The 26,557-nt window shown below is 40.9% G+C and overlaps 1 protein-coding gene across 1 annotated transcript; it reads right to left on the bottom strand.

The window, feature by feature from the left end:
* ARL13A (ADP ribosylation factor like GTPase 13A) lies at positions 1-25,724 on the bottom strand. The gene is given in 10 exon segments (XM_027053840.2): positions 1-692; positions 2,878-3,147; positions 14,709-14,799; positions 15,449-15,636; positions 16,173-16,278; positions 17,155-17,404; positions 23,032-23,102; positions 23,484-23,556; positions 23,774-23,879; positions 25,580-25,724. Coding segments are annotated over 7 exon segments (822 nt in total). The 5' UTR covers positions 23,543-23,556; positions 23,774-23,879; positions 25,580-25,724; the 3' UTR covers positions 1-692; positions 2,878-3,090.
* Positions 25,725-26,557: the final 833 nt, after the last annotated feature.

The following is a 26,557-nucleotide window of genomic DNA, read 5'->3' as shown; positions in this document are numbered from 1 at the left end:
CATATTTGCTTTATCTCTGTGTATATTTGTTCTTTGATAAACTATTTGAAAGTAAGTTGTAGACATCATGACACTTCACCTTAAATACCTCAACATACATCTTCTAAGCATAAAGATGTTTTTCCACATAAGTATATGATACATAATACCATAAGTACTGCTAAAAGCAATTAACAGCTCCTCACTGATCTTCACTAATATTTTTTAATATCTAATCCAGTGCTTCCTGGAGTATGTTTTGCAGACTGCTTGATGGTTTACAGGGAGATAAGGAACTTGCACCACAGTGGATCAGTTCACAACATACTTCACTGAGAAAGTTTTGTCACAGAACAATGTCAGCTGAATAAAACAATGTGCTTAGTGACATAGTTCATTTACATCTATTGGATGGCTGAGTAGCAGTGTTCTGTATTCACATTTCCCCAGCTGTCTCCTAAGTGTCTTTTATGGCCAGTTCATATGTTGCATTTGGATGTGGTGTTTCTTTGAATCTAGAACAGTCTCTCCATTTTTTTTAATGGCCCTACCTTTTAGAGACCCACATTAGGAATCTGGCTGGTTGTAGTGTCACCAACCATCCTGGATTGCCTGAGACTCTCCTGGTTTTAGCAGTGATCCTGTATCCTGGGATAGGATGATCTCTGTTTCCTTATGGTGGTGTTTGGGTCCTCCTTCCAGCTCTGAATTTCCTGTAAATGAGAAGTTCTTGGGTCAAAAGTCTTGGTTAGATTGAAATTAAACCATTTTTGACAAGAATGCTTCATAAGTAATGTCATGTACTGTATGTCATATCTTATTTGGAGGCATGCAGTGTCAGTTGTCCATTCTTAGTAAAGGTGATCAGTTAGGTCGTGGCCCTCAGAATGCTCCATGTAATTTTCTCTTTATAATTAACTAGAAATCTGTGGGGTGTTTCTTTGGTACCATATGATTGTCCTGTTCCCCAGTAACATCTCAACCAAAAATTTTAACATCTATTGATCACTGTTTCTTGACTCAGTAATTCATTTTTCTAATTTTTAAAATGTATTCTCTGACTTGGTGATTTAATTGGGGGCTGGAAGATGTTGAGAAACTCTGGGTGTGGGGACCAGCAACATGTTTTAACATGTTCCCCAGGTGATTCTGATGCTCACTCAAGTTTGTGAGCCAGTGGTTTGGAGCCACTGTTCCTCAGCCTTGGTTGCGCATTGGAATCACCTGGGGACCATTTATTTATTTATTTATTTATTTATTTATTTATTTATTTATTTAATGTGTTTATCAAATTTGGAGAGAGAGGGAGAGACAGACAGACAAGAATACGAGCAGGGGAGGGGCAGATAGAGAGGGAGACACAGAATCCAAGGCAGGCTCCAGACTCTGAGCTGTCAGCACAGAGCCTGATAAGGGGCTCAAACTTGCGACCTACAAGATATGACCTGAGCCACCCAGGCGCCCACCTGGGGACCTTTTAAAACAAAGGTTCCTGTGTGTCACTCCCTCAGAGATTCCGATTTAATTCATTTTGGGTGTGGCCCTAACATCATTATTTTAAAAACTCCCTAGAGGGCTCTAATGTGCAAGTAAGGATGAAAACCCGGTCTGGGGTTTTTGTCTCCAAGCCCAGTGTTTGGCTTGATGAGTGAACGTGCACATTAAATTGCAGATAAAAAACTAGCTGTGTAATACATAGGCCAAATAGCTTGCTTTTTTGCTTCCTCCTTGTCTAGACCCACCCAGGGTCTCTAAGCACTGATTTGCAGTCCTTTGAAAAGATTTTCATCCCTTGAAAGCATTCTCCTTCCCATGGTTTCAACAGTTATTCTGGTGGGTGTGGTAGAGAGTGGGGCTGAGATACCATCAGTTGCTAGTAACCCTAGCCAAGCCGTAAAATTAACCTTCATATAGGGCAAGAAAAAAGTGAGCTCATTTTATTATTAATGTATGACAGTTGTTTTAAGGGTTTTTTCTCAGCCTGCCTCTTACCTGTCTTCCAGAACTGGCTTCTGTTTTTAATGTTTTTATTATTTTTGAGAGAGAGGGAAAGAGAGAGAGAGAAAGTGCAAGCAGGGGAGGGGCAGAGAGAGAGGGAGACACGGAATCCAAGGCAGGCTGTAGGCTCTGAGCTGTCAGCACAGAGCCTGATGTGGGGTCAAACTCACAAACCATGGGATCATGCCCTGAGCCCAGTTTTGATGTTTAACTGACTGACCCACCCAGGTTCCCCCAGAACTGGCTTCTTCTTGTTAGGCTTGTCTTAGGGTTGCTGAACCTATGAATGAAATTTTGACATTGCCCTTATTGCAGGTGTGGAGTTTTATCTACTGCAGTGGTTCCCAGTCTTAGCTGCATGATGGACCTCCCGGTTCTTGGGGCTTGGGCCCTACCCCCAGATATTCTAATTTATTTGATCCTGGGTGTGGCTCAAGCATCTGGAGTTTTAAAAGATCCTTCAAGGTGATTCTAATGTGCAGTCAGGGTTATGATCCTCCAATTAGGGCTGTGGTTCCCAAACTTGTCTGCATAAGAAAATTCCCCAGGGATCTTTTAAAGGTTCCAAAATCCATGCCACACCCCAGACTAATTAAATCATCACAGCCTCTGGGATGGGACACACACATTGGTAATTTTGAAGTTTCCCCCAGTAATTCCAATGTGCAGCCAGTTTTGAGAACCACAGGGTTAGGGTATTTGATGGTTTGGGGGTTGGAAGGGAGAAAAGAATGATTGTTATTTGCTGAGATGTAAGTCTTCCAACCCTTCACCTTCAAAATCACATTGCCAATTTATAATTTACAGGATCATCATTGTCATTTTCCTGAGAGATGTATTTCAAAGTGGCATGGCCATAAAATGCAGTCATGAACCAATTAAAGCTCCCTTAGAACTTACCAATTAATTCAAGTCCAAAAGGACAATTGAAATGGAATATAATTATGTCCCAGACTTAAAAATTTTCCATCAGCTGATTTGATTCTGTCATTGTATGTATTTCCACATTATGTTTCCCATTGTTTCTTCTCAAAGGAGACTAAGTGGGGTGGCAATGCTGACATCTAGCCCAGATCCATACAGTAGAGGAGCATGTCAATATCAAGTCCATTCCTAATTGTTTGGGATCCTCAGAGGACATGGAGGGTGAGAGGTGTTTTCTCTGAGGACCTAAAAAAGGAATTTATTTTTAAATAAATGTATTTATTTTATTTTTAAAATAAAAAATTATTTTTAAAATATAAAAGGAATTTATATTTAAAAGTGTTGGCATTTACTACTTGTATTTTACTGAGCACCTTTATTTGTAACCAATACAAGGAATACCTGCAAAGAGAGGGTTGTATATCTATACTCAGCTGTTTAATAGTTTTCTCCTCCACCTAGACTGTGAGCCTTGAGGGCATAAGAGCTATAGTGTGTGCACTGTTGTATCTCTGTTTAGCACCCAGTCCAGTGTCTGAAATTTACAGGTGCTCAGAGAGGCAATGTAGTATACTAGCCAAGAGGACAGCTTTGGAATCAGTCTGACCTGGCCTTGAATCCTGACTCCCATCACTTCCATGCTGTGTGACATTGGGTGAGTTGCTTATCCTCTCCAACCCTCTGTTTCCTGCCCCTCTCCCTGTAAAATAAGGGTAATAATAGCATAATAACTTACTTCATGGGATTGTTGTGACCCATTCAGTAAAACAGTATTTGTATAGCACCTTGCACATTGAATGGCACATAGTTTGTGTGCATTAAGGTGAGAGTTATTCTTAGTAATACCAGTGAGAGTATTCTTAATAATCCCATTATTTTTTGAAGGAATAAATGGATGGCATAGCCTGCTTTCCCTTCCCTCTCTTGAGATTAACAGGCAAAAATAACCTAATCAGTTTGGTTTCTGTAGGATTTCAATACTTAATTTCAGGCAAATAAAACCAAGCACACATTGGAAAGAGTGTCTTCCCTGTTGGTGTTGGTGTTTCTCAGCATTTATATTATAGTCAAATATTGCAACTTCTAGTAAAAAGTTTACAGTTTGGAGAAAAAAATGAAGCAAAGAAAACAGATAAGGCCATCCCTTTCATTTTGTCACCCTCAAAATATTGTTTGCTAAAATAACCCACTTGTCAAATCCCTTGGTACTTCTGTGAGAAGTGCTAACGTTAAGACATGTTTTCTGAAAATAACTGTGATAAGGTGTCATGAATTAAGGGCTTTGGTGCAGAACTGATAAAGTTCCTTTATGGGTAGAATAGCTCAGGATCATAAATTGCCCAGAACCTCTACTGGCCCACCCTTTCCACCTCCTAAAAGGAAACTTGTTTCTAGGAATATATTTTTTTTCTTAAACTAAATGTACTATAAATGCTGCATAGTATCCTAAATTGGATCCTGAACAGAAAAGGGACATTAGTGGAAAACCTGGCAGAATCTGAATAAAGTCTGTAGTTTAGTAAATTGTACCATTGTTAGTGTCATAGTTTTGATCAATGAATTAAAGTTATGTGAGGTGTTAATGTTAGAGGAGCCTGGATAAAGTGTATATGGGAACTCTGTTTACAACACTTCCACACATCTAAAATTACTTCAAAACAATTTTTTAAAAACTCTAAATGTAGTCTTTTAAAAACAAGACATACTGATTGAAAACTAATTCTAGAAAAACCAGGTCTGGGCAGGTGTTGAGGCCAGGACTCCAGGGATAGAATAGTGCTCACCTAGATACCCAGATATGTGCTCAAGCACTACCTGTGATAAGGTGACAAAGGACATGAGTAGCATGTAGCAATTCTTTTATAATAAGGAATTTTTGGCAGCCTATCAAAAAGCAGTTCCTTTCTTTCAGTATAAGCTAGCCTAGTTCAAAACACAGCAGCCTGGCCTAAAAGAGGTCCAAATATAAATGCTGCAATCAAAAGACATAGGGTATCATAATGGATACAAAACAGATCCGTCTACATGCTGCCTACATGAGACTCATTTTAGACCTAAAGGCACCTGCAGATTGAAAGTGAGATGGGTGAAATGGGTGTCAAAGAGTAGCAATACTTATATTGGAAAATCTAGACTTTAAAACAAAGACTGTTAAGAGATAAAGAAGGGCACTATATTGTAATAAAGGGGACAATCCAATAAGAAGACATAACAGTTGTAAATATTATGCATCCAACATGAAAGCACCCAGATATGTAAAACTGTCATTGATGGACATAAAAGAACTAATTGATTATAATACAACAACAGTAGGGGACTTTAACACCCCACTTACATCAATGCACAGATCATCTTAACAGAAAATCAACAAGGAAACAAGGGATTTGAATGACACACTGGCCCAGATGGACTTAGCAGATATATTCAGAACATTGCATCTTAAAAGAGCAGAATACATATCCTTTTCAGGTGCACATGGGACATTCTCCAGAATACATTAAATATTAGGTCACAAATCAGGCCTCAGCAAATAAAAAAAGATTGAAGTCATACCACACAACTTTTCTGACCACAACACTGTGAAACTAGAAGTCAGCTACAAGAAAACATTTTGAAAGACCACAAACATGGATGTTAAATAACATGCTACTAAACAATGAATGGGTCAACCAAGAAATCAAAGAAGAAATTTAAAAAATACATGGAACCAAATGAAGATGAAAACACAATGGTTCAAAACCTTTGGGATACAGCAAAAATGGTCCTAAGAGGAAGTATATAGCAATACAGGCCTACTCAAAAATCAAGAAAAATTGGGGTGCCTGGGTGGCTCAGTCGGTTAAGTGGCCAACTTCGGCCCAGGTCATGATCTCGCGGTCTGTGAGTTCGAGCCCCGCGTCGGGCTCTGTGCTGACAGCTTAGAGCCTGGAGCCTGTTTAAGATTCTGTGTCTCCCTCTCTCTGACCCTCCCCAGTTCATGCTCTGTCTCTCCCTGTCTCAAAAATAAATAAATGTTAAACAAAAAAATTAAAAAAAAAATTAAGAAAAATCTCAAACAACCTAACATTATACCTAAAGGGGCTAGAAAAAGAACAACAGATGAAGCCTAAAGCTAGCATAAGGAAGGAAGTAATAAAAATTAGAGTAGAAATAAATGACATAAAACTAAAAAAAAAAAAAAATCCAGTAGAACAGATCAAGAAACCAGGAGCTGGTTCTTTGAAAAAATTGATAACCCCCTAGCCAGACTTACCAAAGAGGAAAGTGAAAGGACCCAAACGGAATCACAAATGAGAGAGGAGAAATAACAACCAACACCACAAAAACATAAGAGAATATTATGAAAAAGTGTACGTCAACAAATTAGACAACCTGGAAGAAATGGATAAATTCCTAGAAACATGAACTACCAAAACTGAAACAGGAGGAAATAGAAAATTTGAACAGATTGATGACCTGCAGAGAAATTGAATCAGTTATTTTAAAAACTCCCAACAAACAAAATTCCAGGGCCAATGGCTTCACAGGTGAATTCTATCAAACATTTTAAAGAAGAGTTATTACCTGTTCCTCTCAAACTATTCCAAAAGATAGAGATGGAAGGAAACCTTCCCAATTCATTCTGAGATCAGTATTACCCTGATACCAAAACTAGATAGAGACTCCCCTAAAAAAGAGAACTACAGGCCAATATCCCTGATGAACATGGATGCAGAAATTCTCAATAACATACCAGCAAACCAAATCCAACAATACATTTAAAAAGTCATTCACCATTATCAAGTGGGATTTATTCCTCGGTTGCAAGGTGGTTCAGTATTCACAAATCAATCCACGTGATACACCACATTAATAAAGGATAAGAACTATATGATCATTTCAATAGCTGCAGAAAAAACATTTGACAAAGTACAGTTTCCATTCATGATGAAAACCATGAAAAAAGTAGGTTTAGAGGGAACATACCTCAGTATAATAAAGGCCATATGTGAAAAACCCACAGCTAATAAATATCCTTCTTAATGGGGAAAAACTGAGAGCTTTTCCTCTACAGTCAGGAAGAAGACAGAGATGTCCACCCTCACTACTGTTATTTAACATAGTACTGGAGGTCCTAGCCACAGCAATCAGACAACAAAAAGAAAAGGCATCCAAATCACCAAGGAAGTAGGAAAACTTCCATTATTTGCAGATGACATGATATTCTATATAGAAAACCCTAAAGAAACCCCACAAAAAATTTGGCTAGAACTGGTCAACAAATTCAGCAGTCACAGGATACAAAATCAATGTACAGAAATTTGTTGCCTTTCTAAACACCAATAATGAAGCAGCAAAAAGAAAAATTAAGGAATCAATCCCATTTATAGTTGCAACAAATACAATAAGATACCTAGCCAAAGAAGCAAAAGACCTATACTCTGTGAAATATAAAACACCGATGAAAGAAATTGAAGATGACACAAACAAATGGAAACACATTCCATGTATTGAATAGCATGGCAATTCTTAGGACTGGGCTCATTTTTCCAAGCAGATATAAAAGGCTTGCTGTCTCTTAGCACCAGAGTTCTATTTTAGTTCCTGTAAGTGGCGACTAGCATGAGCGTGGGATTGCGTGGGATTGCGTGGGATTCTTGAGTCATCATCACACAGCACGGTTTGAGTGCTTTGTTAACATCACTCTGCCCACCACCTGACAGCAGAACCTCCTGGGCTCCCTGGACCTGAGCCAGGCACTTCATAGGCATAGGGATGGAAGTACAAGCCCCCTGACTCCCACAACCCCCAGCTGATACTATTTCTGTGCCAACAGCAGGAAGTTCTTGCTGATTTTTCACTCACCTGGGATAACACCACCTGCGTTTTGCACAGAGATTGATATGAGAGAAAAGGCAAGGAGAGTAGGAGGATGGATTGTTATAGCTAAAGAAATAAGGCATAGGCCAAGGGTGCCATGGCTACAGTTGTTTTAGCAATACCTGTGAAAATAAAGTAGGATGCAGAGATGATTTCCATTCCTGGAAAGCTGGCAATAACTCTCATACTCCACACCCCTTCCTGTCAGAAATCCCAGTTTTGGTCATTGACCCAGTTACTGGGTCAACCCAGTAAAGGGTTTACAGGGGTTAGTGACAAAGCAGTGAGTCCAGGTGACCCCTGCTCCACTCATGGCCAATGGCATTTTATGGTTAAGAATGCTAGTTGTCAGGATTCTCCTGAGAAGAGTGGTGTTGTATTCATTGAACTTGGTTAAATCTCACTAGTAGAAACTGCCTTGAAAATGAGTGATTCTAATTGGTTACTGGGAGGGAAGAATGATATTCAAAACACAACAGGTATGGCCCAAACACCAAACACTCAAATATTCAGGGGATTTATTGCTATGTTAGCTACTACTGTTTTGCATGCTCTAACCCTAAATGATCGCTGTTCTTTCTTGACTCTTTTTGTGTCCTCACTTTATGACCTGTGTTCTGCAGATCACACTGGATACCAGTACTGCTGGCAGGGTACTTTTGGCAGGTAGAAACAACATATAAATGAAGAGTGGTGACTAGATGTCAGGAGTTGAAATCCATTCCAAGCAAAGGGACGCCCCCTCCACCTCTGCATATTGAATTCTCTAGTCAGAAAACCAAGGCCTGTCTTGCAAGACAAAATGAAGAAGTACTCAGAGCCACATGGGGCTTGTTGAATGATGGACCAGGGTCTTTTTGCTCACAAAGTGCTATGGCAGGAGCTAAGCTTTAAAAGTCCTGGATGAGGGAGGCTAAGACCTTGACAATGAAAGAAGAGAAACTCCAAGGCAACCATTTGCCTGAAAGTAAATTTGCCCCACCTAGGGTCAAGAAAGTATCCTTAATCTAGATCTCCAGGCTGCTATGCTGAGGTATGGATTTGTAAGACCTTTTTGGCAGATTTAGGATTTTCAAAGACAAGAATATGGGAGGCAGTGGTTGGCAGTGGTTAGAGTTACCTTAAATTCTCCATGCTCTTTTTACATTAGAATCCAAGACCTCTCTCTTTGGGTTGTCCTTTACAGAAAAGAGGATACCTCTCCCAGAAGGAGGGCATAGCTGTCTAATGATCTAAGCCCCTCCCCTAATCATAATAATAGTAGCTTGGATTTAATGAGCTACTTATTATATGTCAGGCACTATGGTAAGCATTTTTATATGGACTTTCCCCTTTGATCCTGACAACAACCCTGTGAGGTAGGTGTCCTTTTTCCTGTCTTCACTGGGGGAAATTGCCAGGGTTACCCAGCTTGATACGGGATTTGGGAAGTACAGTAACAGCCTGCTGCAACAAAATTAAGGTTCACTTGACAAGTAAATAGAGGTATGCTGACTGTATTGAGGGGATATTCTTTAAATAACTTTGTGATTGATAGACTGTGTATAGGAAAATTTAGTTGACACCCAGGAACACATACGTTATACAAGGGGAAGTGTGCCAATATACTGAAACTGAGATTTATCAGGTTGTTTCAACCTAAATTCTCCAACTTGCCCACATTTATAGGTAGCACTCTCACCCCCTTTTAACCACACTTCCCTTTTGGCTGAGAAATTATGCCTGTCTCATAAATATACATGCCAGAAAGGCAAATGTAGATGATTCACTTTTCTTAAGAACACTGGTTTGTTGAATTACATTTTCTGTCTGATAAAACCCTTCTTCAGTAGAAATAGTTGAAGAATCCCTGAGTGAGAATGATTGTTAACATAATTCTTCAGTGACATTTATTAGGCAAATTGGAGGAAAGTAGGTGGGTCAGGAGTAGCCAGAGAAGACCCAAGGAGGAAGCAGTACTTTTGGACAGGAAAGATAGAGTACTGGCTTGGGCACACAGGATATTTGGATTTTAAGAGTATCTCTGTCAGTAATTAGCTGTACAATCTTTGCACTTAACCTCTCTGTACCCCAAACTCCTTCATCTGTTTAACAACTGAGGTTGGATTAGAGGCTCTGTCTCAGAACCCTGTCAAAAACCCACAAGGTGCCTGGGGTAGTTCTTTTGGAAATAAGGTCATGTGTAATGCATAATAGCAAATGATGCAATCTTAGTGTCATACCCTCTAGATGGGGTTGTAAGACCGATCATTCTGTGCAAGGTTTCTATCCTTCAGAAACAAGTATGGACTAGTAGGCTTAGAAGTTAAGAGCATGAGTTATGGAGTTGGACCATAGTTTGAAAACCAGTTATGCCACTTCCTAATGGGTGCCCTGGGACAAATGATTTCACCTCCCTGAACATCAGTTTCTCCTTTGTAAGATGATGTTATAAATAGTACCAGCCTCATAGGCTTGGGAAGATGAAAGGCAATAGTATGTAAGGCATTTATCCCAGCACCTGGCAAAATAGAAGTACTCAGTCATCCATGTCTGCTACAACTATTGTCATGCTTATTTCTATCAATGTAATTCTCTTGACTTGGGCATGGCTACATTTCTGCACTTTTCTGGATATAGCTTTCTCTTTCTGCATGGAATTTGAGAAAAGCATAAGTAGATCTTTCTGGCCTAATGCCAACTCTAGAGTCAGACCTGGATTCAAATCCCTGCTCTGCTTCTTACAGAGCGTGGGACCTTGGGCAAATTGTTTCACTTTTCTGCTCCTTAGTTCCCTAATATGTAAAATGCAGGCAGGTGTACTGCCTACCCCTAAGGGTTGTTGTGAATAAGATCATGAATGTGAAGAACTTAGGCCTGTGCCTAAGGCCTGACATCCAGAAGGCTCTCAATAAATGTTGGCTGTGATACTGATGGTGAAAGTAATAGTTGTAATAATAGTAAATACTACCACTACCCTCCATGGGATGGAAGACTGATTGTGTTCAAGTTTGTACAGTTTTTGCATACCTAACCAAAGTGTTGGGAGAGGCAGTAATTGTTCTTCCTGGCGGGATAGCAAGGGAATTGCTGCCAGGCTTCACAGACCATGGCAGGGAGCTTAAAACCGACTTGTTTTCAGGTGCATGACTGAAAATGATTCAGCAGGGCATAATTCTCAGCACAAAAGTTCTATTTATTTCTGCCAGTCCTCTTACACCCAAGAACCTTAGGGGAAAAATGTAATCACAAAATGACCCTCCACTTCTAAGACTCGATTTCAGTTGGTTCACCCATAACATGTTGTTCATAGGCTTCATGAGGAACATTTGGGTGCAAAGACCTAAAGCCTCTGTTCTTCTTTGCCAAGGTCATCTTCATTCTCAAATGGATGTCACCTAACTTTTCTTAAGCCTCTCCACAGGTATAAACTTCATTTGACGGCTAGAACATAGATGTACAGGAACAATGGGAATCCTCAGGGATATGATGTTAGATAGGTGGACTTGTAGGGGGACTTTAGAGGTATTAGTAAGTAGAAGTGATAAAACTGAGCAGTACTAACGATTCTAGAGATGAGCCCATTTGCTGAGGGAGGGATATGAGATGTTTTTTTTTTTTTTGATTTCCCTCCAGTTTTCTCTTTAATACCCTGCTAAAAGTCTAATAAGAGAAAGAAAACAGCCAGTCAGTGCAAGTGAAGCTAAACACCAGATTTCCTGTCATTCCCAGATCACTCCTGGTTGGGAGGGTGTTGGCCCTTATGCACAAGAGGGTGTAAGACTGCTCCCCTCCAGGCACCTGCCCTCTGCCTCTGGCCCCATACTTTCTCTCAGTCTTGCTGTCTCCCCTCTCCCCTTCATATAAGGAATACTAACCACAGGATCCAGAGGAAGCTTCACAGGGATTTTCCAGTAACATCTCCTCTGTGTCCCAGGTATCCAGTTTTTTTTTCCCCCTGGGTTCTGAGGTTATAGAAATGAAAAATGGATTTCAATTTTAGACCGAGATTTAGGGGTAGTTTCTGACATCTCAAAAAACACTTCCTCTGCTCTTCTACAAGATTTCTCCCACTCAACTCTCATCCACACCCCTCATCCCCAGAGCAGTGCCTCTCTCTTCCTCAATGGGTCTGGCCAAGTCTAGGCCCCTCCATATAGGTATAACAACCCAAGGCTCTGGGGTGGCTTGAAGGGCTAGATACTTTGGAGAGCAGAGGTGACATAATATTGACAGTTGACCATCATTGAAAATGGGGTCCCAAGGAACATTGAGAAGGAGTGGCCATTAACAACAATGGGCCTAACAGACACATGAAAAGATGCTCAACGTCACTCCTCATCAGGGAAATACAAATCAAAACCACACTGAGATACCACCTCACACCAGTCAGAGTGGCTAAAATGAACAAATCAGGAGACTATAGATGCTGGAGAGGATGTGGAGAAATGGGAACCCTCTTGCACTGTTGGTGGGAATGCAAACTGGTGCAGCCACTCTGGAAAACAGTGTGGAGGTTCCTCAGAAAATTAAAAATAGACCTACCCTATGACCCAGCAATAGCACTGCTAGGAATTTACCCAAGGGATACAGGAGTGCTGATGCATAGGGGCACTTGTACCCCAATGTTTATAGCAGCACTTTCAACAATAGCCAAATTATGGAAAGAGCCTAAATGTCCATCAACTGACGAATGGATAAAGAAGATGTGGTTTATATACACAATGGAATACTACTTGGCAATGAGAAAGAATGAAATCTGGCCATTTGTAGCAACATGGATGGAACTGGAGGGTATTATGCTAAGTGAAATAAGTCAGGCAGAGGAAGACAGATACCATATGTTTTCACTCATATGTGGATCCTGAGAAACTTAACAGAAGACCTTGGGGGAGGGGAAGGAGGAAAAAAAGTTACAGAGAGGGAGGGAGGCAAACCATAAGAGACTCTTAAATACTTAGAACAAACTGAGGGTTGATGGGGGGTGGGGGAGAGGGGAAAGTGGGTAATGGGCATTGAGGAGGGCACCTGTTGGGATGAGCACTGGGTGTTGTATGGAAGCCAATTTGACAATAAATTATATTTAATATTAAAAAAACTCTTGTGATTCAGGCAACAACATGGATGACTCTTAAGTACATTGTTCTGAATAAAATAAGCAGACCACCCCCCAAAAAAACAACAATGGGCCTTCAAGGCCTCATAGCTTTTTTTAATGCCTTTATTGTATTGGGAGACATTGTAAATGCTTATTATAAAACCTGGAATTTCCAAAAAAGCAAAAATCCAAAGAAAGTCACCTAGGCCTTTTACTTCTCAAAATCACCTAGTATTTTACCCCTAGAGAAAACCAGTGCTGGTGTTTTGGTGATTTCCCTCCAGATATTCTGTGCATGTATACACATCATTCTAAACATGCTAGACTCTGATTTACCATATTCTCTAACAAAATATCAGGTTGTGGAAAACTTTCCATGTCAGTAAATATAAGTCAACATTATCCCTTTTAATGTCTACATCATATTCCATTGTATGAATGCACCATAATTTATTCAGCCATTCCCTATTGTTAGCCCTTTGCTTGTTTTCAACTTTTAGCTATTGTACACAATGTTGGGTTTCCACATTTTTAAAGTTCTTAATATGTATATATACATATTGAGAGAGGGAGAGCAGAAGAGAGACAGACAACCAAACTACTCACCATAAAGTAGTGAGTAGTACATAAAGGTTGTACTAATTTGTACTTATACCACTGGAAATCATAACCTTTAAGATAACCTGATAGCTGTGCAAACAAAAATCTTGTGTCAGCCAGTGCTGGAGTGCTGGGGCATCATACTGGGCTACTACATGATGGTCCCCAAGCACTCTCCCTGTACTTCATTAACTTCTTCTAACTACTAACCATAGTATGAGAAAAGAGCTTCAGACTCAAAATAGGAATATTCTTGTATAAATCATGAGAGAAGGCCTATATATCTTTCCTGACTAACCACTGGTCCAGCATTACCTTTAAAAGGATCATCTTCAATGCAAATTGGTGCAGCCACTCTGGAAAACAGTGTGGAGGTTCCTCAGAAAATTAAAAATAGACCTACCCTATGACCCAGCAATAGCACTGCTAGGAATTTATCCAAGGGATACAGGAGTACTGATGCATAGGGGCACTTGTACCCCAATGTTTATAGCAGCACTCTCAACAATAGCCAAATTATGGAAAGAGCCTAAATGTCCATCAACTGATGAATGGATAAAGAAATTGTGGTTTATATACACAATGGAGTACTACAGGGCAATGAGAAAGAACGAAATATGGCCCTTTGTAGCAACGTGGATGGAACTGGAGAGTGTGATGCTAAGTGAAATAAGCCATACAGAGAAAGACAGATACCATATGTTTTCACTCTTATGTGGATCCTGAAAAACTTAACAGAAACCCACGGGGGGGGGGGGGAGGAAAAAAAAAGAGGTTAGAGTTAGAGTGGGAGAGAGCCAAAGCATAAGAGACTCTTAAAAACTGAGAACAAACTGAGGGTTGATGGGGGGTGGGAGGGAGGGGAGGGTGGGTGATGGGTATTGAGGAGGGCACCTTTTGGGATGAGCACTGGGTGTTGTATGGAAACCATTTTGACAGTAAATTTCATATATTGAAAATAAAATAAAATAAAATAAAATAAAATAAAATAAAATAAAATAAAAGGATCATCTTCAATGCGTGGAGCTGGGGGCTGTAAGTCATCACTTCGATTGTCACAAAGCTCAGCAGTGTTCCAAGTTCTGTTTCCCCCAGAACATTCACCTTCCTCCATAGGTTCATCTAAAGCAAATGTTACTGATATGTTCTTTTTAGGCCTTAATCTTAAACCTTCTTTCTGTACAACAAGAAAATGGAGAAAAAAGTCAGTTGGTGCTCTGATAGTTCAGTGATTGGTCCCTTGGACAGTAACATTTAAAGAGCCATTTACCTGTAGGATTGGCTTTCGGGGCCTAGCTTCCATCGAGCATTGTCCTAGATGCTGTCTTTTTTCTTTTGACATTCCCATCCTGGTAGTGTGGCTGGGGAAGACAGGAGAGAAAAAGCAATAGTGCAAACAGACACACTTGAAGCTCCTTAATTGAATGCAGCTATTTCCCCATCCCTGCCATATACCTCTGGACATTGAAAGGAGGAAAGGACAGAGCAAGAGGACATTTAGACCTTTTATTCCTCAAAACCTTAATCAACTCCTGTTTTCTTTTTTTCCTTTGTGTTCTTCTTTTCCATATTCCTGTTCTCTCTCATCTTTTCTTATTATCGGGAGGATCAGAGAACTGAAAGCAAAGAATGTGGGGTGGCTCCAAGACTTTCAGCCATAGAAGGTTTCCAATAAATTTCTTAAGTGGTTCCTGCTCCTTTTCTCCTCTGTGTGGCCCAATGAAACAACAAAAACCCTGTTTTGGAGAAGCTCTAATCCTAATAGGCTGGCTTTACTTTTATACAACTCATCCCACTAACATGACCACTCAAGTTGTGCTGAAGGGAGGGTATACCTCACAGTGTTGGAATGTTTGTGGTCATTGCTCTAGCCCCATTTGGGCCAGTGGATCTTGAGACATTGGTCAGCACTGCACAGAATCCAAACACTACCCAGAAGTTCCTGCATATGTTGAATATGGACTCCTGCATCTGTTCTTATCAGTACACCTAATAGAGGCAGCTCAGTACCTGTCTGATGAGGGTCTTTCCCCAGAGCTTCTGGTGCCCTTGGAGGTTGGGATGCTTGAGGGGAGTGGCTGTCGGCGAGTACACAGCTCTTCATATTTATCCCCAGTGGCAGCTAATAGCTAGTGCAGCCCTTCAATTATGGGCTGATGGTTCCCTCTTTGGAGGTTTTTGATGACTGAACAGGGTTCCTATGATAAAAAAGAGAAGAGAAGGCTGTAACCCAGGAGCCTGGGACCCCGGAGGCCCAAAGTCCTAATTATTATCAGCCAAGAACAGAGGTACACTTAAGCTCTGCTCTGTCTAGAGAGGCTCTAAGACTTCCTAGGAGAGACTTAGCACTCACTCCTGAGAAAGTAAATGAAAGACAAATGTTAAGGTCTTTTAATAAGTTGTGGTGTAATGTCCTGGATGTCTGACCTTGGGCAAGTCACTCATAATCTCTGAGCCTTAGCCTCTTTATCCATAAAATGAAGTATCCAATACTGAAACTTCTAACTGTAAAGAGCTATTTTGAAGTCCTAATGAGAAAACAGATGTGAAGGTGTTATAAGAATGTGTTATTTACTGTCAGTGTCGAGTCAAAAATCATCACTGTAGATGTTGCCTGGGGGGGAGGCTTTGCCTGAGACCTGGCATATGTGGCTGATTATGGAATGGGCCCAGGGATGCATCAACTGGCTCAAGAGGGTAAGGGAGGGGATGAAGGGGGTGGGTAGATACTTACCACTCGGCACAGGGACTTGTTATCATTCACTAGCCTTTCTAGGAATAGATATTCAATAATATCACAGGGTAGGAGGGCATCCTTCTTGTCCTGTTTGTTTGCCATGCTAGAGCAGGGCATAGGAGAGAAGGAGGAAACAGAAGAGGAAGAGTGTAACAGAAATAGAGTCCAAGGGCAAGCAAAGAAGGGAAAGAGGAGGAGAACGAATTCTAGTACAACTACTACATATCCAGGAACTAGCTTCAAAGACATAACCAATGAGATGAGTCAGAGATTTTTCCAGCCAACTCTCAGTGGAGGAAAGAAGAGCACAAATAATTTTAATTCAAGATAATTCCCAGGCTTCATCTCTCACTTCCTCTGCACTATGCCACAAAACTTTAATTAGAATTGCTAACCAGGATATGAACAGATTTGGAGTTTTTACACACTCTCCCAACCTTTGTTCATGCTTGAGTTGGGGGTGCTAATGAGGAATGAAAAAGGCAAAAATAGAGTGGGGGAGGAGTGAGGATTGATGGGCCACCGGAATTATCACCTTGAAATGAGTGCTAGTTACATAACTCTTGGGTAGTTAGCCAAAGGAGGAGTCCATTGGCATCAATTATACAAAATAAGGATTGTTTTCTGCTATCTTCTCAGGGCTAGAAACTGAAGCCAGAAAAGAAAAAAATTCAGGAAGGCAGTCTTCCAGAAGAGTTGAGGGAAGGGGGTGGAAGATCCAGATATTACTCTCCATTTCCCTTTGATGCTTGCCTTCAGAATTACCTTTCTATAGGTAGGTAACATGCTCCCCCATGGCAATTTGTGATAGAAAGTGGCTCTTAAAAACAGCCCCCAGAGGACTGGCCCACTTCCCTTCACTGAGCCCAAGGGAGGAGAAGGTCAAGCTGGGTATGACAAAGGGACCACCCTTCCTCCATCTACTCTTCTGAAGGTACAAAATGGGAAGGGGAAATTGGTCACAAAAGCAGAGTCTTACAGTAGGATAGGTTTCCCTGCCACTCTTTTATCAGAGAGCAGACGCGTTAAGATGATCTTCACTTCCTGCATGCGTCCCAAGTCACTGGAATCCAGGACAAAAACAAGTCCGTGTGCCTGTGCATAGTAGTTCGGCCAGGTTTCTTGACCCTTCATGTCTCCACTCAAGTCATAGATGGAAACTTCATACTCATGCAGTAGGAGTGTAGTCAATTCAGATTTCATACAATTGTTCATCCTACTTGGAAGTACTATGCATAGGGGAAGAGAGGAGAAGCAACCACAAAGCAGGGGAATAGGGTTAGATGTGAGAATTTGTTAAGCAGTGATTTGAAACTTGACCAGAGCCTTCCCTGAGGAATCCCACTGAGGCATCCTGCCATCCTGCTCACACTCACGGATTCATCTTCCTAAACCAGCACTTGGTCATGCTACCCTTTCCTGGCTCAGTAACCTTTGGTGAGTGCCCACTGCTCCCAGGATAGAATACACACTCCTTTGCCACCCAACCTCCCAGACCTCACTGGTGTCCACGGTGCTCCTGGTACACACCCAGTTTCTTCCTCTTTCTGCAGCTTGGCTCATGTTCTACCCACCCCCCCCCCGGCCCCCGCCCCCAGCCATTCCACAAGAATGTCATGCTTTGTCTTGTTCTGGGCCTTCAGAAGATGCTATTCCCACTGCTTAGAACACTCTTCCATTACTCTTTATTTGGTTAATGCCTTTTAAAAAATATATCAATTTAGGGGCACCTGGGTGGCTCAGTTAATTAAGCCTCCGACATTGGCTCAGGTCATGATCTCACAGTTCATGGGTTCGAGCCCTGCATCAGGCTCTGTGCTGACAGCTCAGAGCCTGGAGCCTGCTTCATATTCTGTGTCTCCCTCTCTCTCTGCCCTTCCCCCACTCATGCTGTGTCTCTCTGTCAAAAAATAAACATTAAATAACTTTTTATAAATAAATAAATAAATAAATAAATAAATAAATAAATAATAAAATATCAGTTTAGGGACACCTAGGTGGTTCAGTTGGTTATGCATTTGACTTGAGCTCAGGTCATCATCTGACAGTTTATGAGTTCAAGCCCCGCATCGAGCTCTCTGCTGTCAGCAGGGATCCTGCTTTGGGTCCCCTGTCTCCCTCTCTCTCTCTGCCCCTGCCCTGCTTGCACTCTGTCTCTCTCAAAATAAATAAATAAACCTAGTTTTTTTTTCCTTTTATATCAATTTAGATCTTGTTTTCTCTAGAAAGTTTTCCCTAACTCACACCACCATCCTCTAGTCTAGACAGGTGTCTTTCTTCTGGGCTTAACCACTCTCACAGCACATATTCGTGTTAGAAATTTTATGATTTTGTTATGTGAGTTATAAACTACAACAGGACAGGAACCCTTTCAGTTTCATTCACTATTATACTCATGATGCTGAGCACAGAAGGTGGCATACAGCTAGCACAAATGAATATTTGTTCAATGGATTTTGATGAATGAATGAATGAATGAATGAGTGAGTGAGTGAATGAACAAGCGGCCCTTCTCTCCCACCCATTCTTCAAGGCCCAGCTCAAGTAGCACTTTCTTTAGGAAGCTTCTCTGACCTATCCAGCTCTCACTTCTCTCTTGTTGAGCACGTGGTATATTAAACTTGTTGTTAACCTCATTCTGTGCACGTCCTATGTTCCCACCTAAAATATGAGCTCTGTCATGGCGGGGCTCTGCATTACCTTACATACAGTAGGTGTTCAACAAATGTTTATGGTGCCTGTTACTGTGGATACAAGTATGAAGTTCTCTTCCTCATATCTCCTCCAAGAAACCATCCTAACTCAGATACATTTACCATTTCAAGGCTATTGCCAGAACATAGTATCCCATAGGGCATTCCATACCTCTTACAGCTCTCATAGAAATGCAGTTCAAAATGACAATCTTTATACACATTTCAGTCTTTTGAACTGACAGTCCTGGCCTAGCTCTCTCCCCACATTAGTACTAAAGTGATTTTATAGATTCTATACACTCATACCTGGAAGTTCTCACACCAACATTGGTAGCTTATTTATATATAGTCTTAGACCTACCTGTGACATTTTTCCATGGCATTGCAAGAATGAGTCATTTAGCTGAGAAGTTAGTAAGATGCTTTCAGATCTTTGGAAATGTATGATTACACACACATTTACATGTATGTGTGTGTGTGTGTGTGTGTGTATTATTATCATTACATTTTTTTTCAACGTTTATTTATTTTTGGGACAGAGAGAGACAGAGCATGAACGGGGGAGGTGCAGAGAGAGAGGGAGCCACAGAATCGGAAACAGGCTCCAGGCTCTGAGCCATCAGCCCAGAGCCCGATGCAGGGCTCGAACTCACGGAGCGCGAGATCGTGACCTGGCTGAAGTCGGACGCTTAACCGACTGCACCACCCAGGCGCCCCAATTATCATTACATTTTAATGTGATCTTATAATTCCTGTTTTCATGTCAATCATCTTTTTTTTTAAGTTTATTTATTTTTGACAGAGAGAGAGAGAGAGAGAGAGAGAGAGAGAACGAGTGGGGGAGGGGCAGAGAGAGGGAGACACAGAATCCAAAGCAGGCTCCAGGCTCCGAGCTGTCAGCACAGAGCCCAACGTGGGGCTCAAACTCATGGACCGCAAGATCATGACCTGAGCCAAAGTCGGATGCTTAACCAACTGAGCCACCCAAGTGCCCCTCACCTTTTTAATTATAGTTTTCAGATAACATAGTTTTCAGTTACAACTTTGGTGTGATATTTGCTATGTCTGTATTAGACTACTTAAAAATAATGAGTGAAACTAAAGGTAATTTTCAAATCTTGTTTCCTGCATCCAAGCAAGCTTTATATTATTTTTTCCCTGTCAGAGCAAATCATTTCCCCTAGATTTTTTTTCCTTTTACTTGAAAACTTACCAATTCCTTCAGTAATGCAATGTATTGTTGGTGAACCTTAGAAGCCATGAGAAGTTGTTCCCTGATAATTTACATTTCTCTTATTTTCTCTATTAATTTATAAACTCCCTGAATACAAGTACTGAGTGTAATTCATCTCTGTATCCCTAGAAGAGTATTTCATAAAGGATAGTCTTGGGACTGTCTGCTTCAGAGTTACATGGGGGTGATTGTTAAGTTCTACTTTATACCAAATGAATCAGAACCTCTGTGTTTGGGACACTGGCATTTGTATGTTTAACAAACTCCTTTAGTTAAGAAAATCCCCAGGTGATTTTTCTGCACTTCAAAGCTTGAGACCCACTGCCATAGAAAGCAGTGAAACTCATGCCTGTTGTGTCTCAGCATCATCTGGTGCACTTGTTAAGATTTTGAATCTGTGGGTCCACCCAGACCAAAGTAACTGAACCTCCAGGCACCTGGATCAGTAGGTATGAAATCTCTCCAGGTACTTCTGAATTTTGGCTCTCAGTACTCACTATGCTCCATGATCACCTGTGGAGCTTTTAAAACCTAAGACGCTAGGCCTCATTCTTTGAAGGTTTGATGCCATAGATCTGGGGTGGGGCTTAAGCATCCTTTTTTTTTTTTAAGCTCCCCAGGTGACTGAATGTATAGCCGATTTGAGAGGCACTGCTCTAAATGCCCTCATCTAGGGCATCTGCTTGTGCTCATGTTGGGGGTTTCTTGCCCCACGTGACTATGCCAGACAAAAAGTTATAGTGAATGGTATCCTTGATAATAATGGCTTATGTCCCAAAATATTTTATAGCTGGAATCATCAAATGTTCACACAAGTTATGACTTGTAGAATGGAATTTCTTTCCTAGGCTGTTGTCTGTTCTTAACAATCATAAACATTTGCAGGAGCAGGTGAGGTGATCTATTGTATTTGGGTACAGAGCAACCTACTAGATTGACTCTGGTTGTCCTGCATGGACAGAGATGGCCTGAGACATTCTTCACAATGTGAAATCAGTAGCACTTTGCTTCTTGACCATTAAAAACTATTCTTTGAATGAAGTTACAACCATAAGCCTATTGGTTTATGAATCAGCCCCCAAGTTAGTCACCAGCCACAAGGCAAGTTATACAGTAACGCATTAAATAGACTACAGGCTTTTTCCTCTAGGAATTAGGATGAAAAGCAGGTACTATTCTCACAGACAAAATAGTACATGGCTAATTGCAGATGAATGCTTCCCAAAGCTGGCTGGCCATCAGAAACACCTGGGGAGTTTTTAAAAAATAGATTCCCAGGCCTCACCCAGAGTGGATGGGAATCTAGGGGTGGGGCTGAGTTGGGGCTCTGAAAATTATCCCCACTTTTATCAGTAATCTTGTGATTTATCTTGGCTCCTTGATTTTCCTGCTACTGTTTACCTTTTTTTTTTTCTTCATTTTTCTGCCTATCAGAAAGTTGGGAGAGACAGGGAATCCATTTTGCTGCCTATTAGGGGAAAGGAGGGGAATGGAGAAGTTGTAAAGAGGCAATATGTTGCCTGAGGAGAATGGTGGAATGGGGGAGAACATTCATTCCACAAATACTTTTTGAGTGCCTGCCTGACGGTACTAAAAGTACAGACTAAAGATACAGAGCTGAAAAGATCCATTACTTCTTAAGGGGCTCACAGTCTAGGGGATGGATTTACTGTTGTACAGTGATGTGTCTTAAGTGCATGATAGAGGGAGGCACAGAATAGAGTGGGATCTAGGAAGGAGGTGCTGAGCATTAGGGGTAGCCCAGGTCATACTGGGGTCAAGCTTAAGCTTGTGACTCAGGGCATTTGATTAAGCAGTTAGGTATTGGAGCGAATGAAATGCTAGGTAATGAGATAGCATGTAAAGAGTGTGTGCATGTGAACTAGAATGGTATGATCACAGAAGAATGGCAAATAATTTGTTTTGGCTCTATCAGGGAGCATATGCAGAGAGCATGGGAAATGAAGTTGGAGGAGAAGTCAGGGGCCAAATCGTGGAGGACCTTGTATACTGCTAACGAATTTAAGTTTTGTTTTGATAACATTGGAGAGGAATTGAATGGTTTTGAATAAGGAAGCTCCATGATCAGGGTTTTGCATTAGGTCTTTCAGGCAACCATGTGGATTGAATACTGGGGGTGGAGGACAACTAGAGATGGCAAAATTAGCCAGCAGGCAGTTACTGTGGTTCAAGGAAATTGATGCAGACTTCAAGTAGACAAGTAGTAGAGGAGTCAAGTTAGCCCTTTCCTGTATCTTGCTGAGAGCCCAGGTTATATAAAGTTCAGCCACATCATCATGCCCCTTCTTTTATTTAATAAACATTAATGGAGGGCATCCTATGCTGGGATCCCTGATTGACTGGTTAGCAGTTAGATGGGTCTTCACAACTAGAATAGTAGCTTCCTGAAATTCTGTGTAACTTCTTCTTGAAGTGTCAGGGTATTAAACTGGAGATCTGGTATTAAAGTTGCATGTCTCTGAACTGACAACATTTCTCAAGCTCCAACCCTCTATATTAACTGTCACAAAGAGTTTCATGTTATTAAACTTCTTCATCATCCCACACTTGTCTCTCTTATCTAGACCAAATTCCACTTTAATTGAGTTCTGAAACTAGACACTGTTTCAAACATGCTATCCTTTATAATTGACTGCAGTACTTAACATAGTTTGAGCTCATTCACACTACACTATGAGAGGACCTTCAATTAGGGTATCTTATAAAGGGAGAGGTGACAGACATTACATAAACAGGCTGATAATACCCAACGAGAGGAGTGTGTGTGTGGGAAGTGTTTATCTTCAAAAGAGCAAAAGAAGGAACCTGAGGGCCATGAAATACAGCTGGGAAGGAATGGTTATTTCATTGGTCTCTGGGGCCCATGGGAGACCTAAACTAGTATCTAATGCTCTTAATTCCTTACGTCTTTGGAAAGCCTCCACAAGAACGGTTTTGCCTGAGTTGTCTAATCCAATGATAATGATGGTCACATTCCTGGAAATGGAAAAGAAAAATGAGCCAAGGCCTTAAAAAGCACTGTTCGTTCTCAGGAGAAACAAAGAATTCTACTTTTCCTTGATTGACTGAGGCTCTGCCTGTTGTAGTCCCAATGCATGTACCATAAAAAGCACACCCAAGGCGGTATAAAGTGGTATGGGAACCCCTTCCCAAAACCTCTAAGGATACTTTTATTCCCTGATTTACTTGCCTTGTAGAATTGGCCATCCTCCCCCAAACTTGTCTCCAGTCTTGCAGATGTTGCTTAATCACTTTCCTTCATAATATATATCATGAAGATTTGTCCCCTGAGGGACTGTGGAAAGATATGTTGGAAGAAATGGTGGAATAGGTCTAGAGAAATAACTGCAAAATTACCTTTGTGTCTCTTCAGCTGTCTTTAGCTGAGACCAGCAGGATGTCAATAGCCGGCACATGATTCAGCTTGGTTCTTTAATATTAAGTGAAACAAGTAAATGAAAAATAAGCCCCATTATTAGCACTGAACCTGTCAGCTTATGAGTACACAGGTGCCGATAAACAACAGAAGTCCGTAACTTCATTCTATCCAATCTTGTCTATAAATGTCTTAGAGGGAGAAACTGGTTATTCTCAACTCCACTGATAGGTACCTGCAAAGTGGGGGATTTCTTATTAAAGCAACCCACCATGGGCATGATAACATCAGGTGTGGCCTATTTCTTCAGTCATAGTTAATGTCTGTTAGGAATATCTTCATTCAATCCTGGATGGGTACAGGGTATGCGCTGATGCCTTGGAAAAGAATCACATTAGATTTCAAGTAGGACCTATTGGGAGACCTAGTCTAAGTAACAACAGTACATTGGGCTTGGTTCTCTTACTGTTTATGCTTCAAAAATGTGGGTGTTGGTGACCCAGTCTCATAGATTTCATACAATTTCTAGTTCTTTAAGAGACCTTGGAAATCGGGACACCTGGATGGCTCAGTCGGTTAAGTGACCAACTCTTGATTCGGCTCAGGACATGATCTCATAGTCGTAGGGTCAAGCCCCACATCAGGCTCTGTACTGAGGGTAGAGTCTGCTTGGGATTCCCTCTTTCCCCCTCTCTCTGCCCCTCCCCTGTTCATGCTCTCTCTCTCAAAATAAATGAATAAGCTGAAAAAAAAGAGACTTTAGAGATTACCTAGTCTAATAGATTTCAAACATCAGTCCATGTGCCTCACTCTCAAAGATTCCAGAGAGCTGCATAAGCTCCCCAGGTGATTTCAAAGTGCATCCATATTTGGAAGTCATTGCCTAAGTAAAAAGGGCAATTTAGACAATCACTTCAAGGTTTATCCATGTTGTAGCATATATTAGTATTTTGTTCCTTTTTGTGGTTGAATAATATTCCATTGTGTGGATATACTACATTTTGTTTATCCATTCATCAGTTGATATTGCTTCTACTTTTTGGCTCATAGGAATAATGCTGCTGTAAACATTTGTGTACAAGCTTCTGTATGGGCATATGTTTTCAGCTCTCTTGGGTATATACCTAGGAGTCTAATTACTGAATCATATGATAACTTTATGTTTAACCTTTTGAGGCAGTGCCAGACTGTTTTCCAAAGTGGCTGCAGTATTTTACACTGCCACCAGCACTACGGGAGGGTTCCAATTTCTCCACATCTTCACCAACACTTGTTGTCTTTTTGTTTATAGCTATCCTAGAGGGTGTGAAGTGGTATCTAATTGTGATTTTGATTTACATTTTCATAATCACTAATTACATTGGAGCCTGGAGCTGGGGGAAGTGCTGCTTGGGTTAGCAAATACTTCAGATGGGATTTGCTTAGCTATCTAATGAGCACAGTGCATGTCCAACTTATCAATGGATAACTCAGCAGGGTTCTGCAGAATCATTCACTATTTTGGAGAATTGCTATCCCCAAATAGAGACTCACACTTCATGGCATTACTGAGAGTACAATTTATTCCCTAGGAAAATCACTTGCCTCCCCATAAGGACCCCCTGGAGAATGGCTATGGCTTATGCCAAATGAAAAGGAAATCTTATATATGGCCTGTGATCAAATCCAGCCTTACTCCTGCTTTGCTTATGAAGCTGATAAGACCTAGAGCCTGAAACACCAGAGCCTGATTGCCTGGGTTCCATGATAGCTATCTCCCTTTGAGATGAGGCCAGTAGCAGCTTCATGTCTAGTTCCTGATAATTGGCAGAGCTTCCTAGCTTGATCTCAGGCTCTGTGTATTTGTTAGTGCCACTAAGAAAGGTAAAACTGACATCACACGAGTTTTTCCTCAAGGACTCATTCTAAAGAAGGATAAATAAATAGGATAACTGAGGAAGAAAACAATTAGACTAAGGGTTCCTAGTCCTTTCTTTCATTTCCAGTATCTTTCCTATGTATCCTGGGATGAAATCACCTAAATTAAATGTTCAGATCTCTTATCTGTAGAATGGAGATAATGATATATTTTGCTTACCTTGAGGTGGTTAATTATTTATCTGATTACAAGTTGGTTCTTTTTGTATGAAAGACATAAGATGTGTAGAGTAATAGGAAGGTGTATTTAGCTTCATAGCTTTCTTGCCAGATTAATACAGCTCAGTTGCCTGCTTATGAGGGGTAAGGCAATGGCCTAACAATGGCTGTCAAGGTTCTGACATATCTATGGCAACCACTGCCTGGTTCATAGCAACCAAACCCACATCTTCCTATCTTGTATGATTACAGCTTATTACTAAATTAACTTTTAGTCATCATGGGTTTTTTTTTTTTAGTTTACAAAGTATTTATATATAGTATACAAAGTATATATTTATTTATATACAACTTAGTATGTGCCAGCACTCATTTAAGCACAGTATACATATTAACTCATTTAATCCTCATTACAACATTGACAAAAAGTAGGGGCTATTGTTCTTACTTTTTGGAGATGAGGTTCACAAAGAATTTATTTTCCCAAGGTTACCCAGATAGTAAGTGGTAAAGCCAGAATTCACACCCAGATGTTCTGGCTTCAGGGTCTGTATCTTAGGTTAAAGGTCTCCACAGGCTGAGTGAGATGATCTCAGGTACCAGAGAAACCACCTCTGCTCTGGGCCTATCTCTTCTGGTCAAACTATATCTTATTCATTTTTTTAGTGAAGTTTTTAAAAATAAACTTCAGGAGAGGGAATTAAGATGGTGGAAAAGTAGGGGGGACCGGGATTTTCCTCGTCCCCCAAACACAGCTGTATTGAGGTCAGATCACTTTAAACACTCAGGAAATTGATCTGATGAGTGGCAGAAGGAGCTCCACAGGTGGGGGGAGGCAGCTTGTTAGGATTGAGGTGCGTGTATGTGAATTGGAAGAGATAAAACGGCATAGGAATGGAGGAAAGGGAACACTTTCTGTGGAGAGACAAAAGGGAGAGAAAGAGGGGTTGTGAAAGGGCGGCACTGAGTTAGCACAAGA

The sequence above is a fragment of the Acinonyx jubatus genome, chromosome X (genome assembly GCF_027475565.1).
Source record: "Acinonyx jubatus isolate Ajub_Pintada_27869175 chromosome X, VMU_Ajub_asm_v1.0, whole genome shotgun sequence".
Lineage (NCBI taxonomy): Eukaryota > Metazoa > Chordata > Mammalia > Carnivora > Felidae > Acinonyx > Acinonyx jubatus.
Note: the sequence above shows the minus strand (reverse complement) of the source record. Positions and strands in the feature narration are given on the sequence as shown.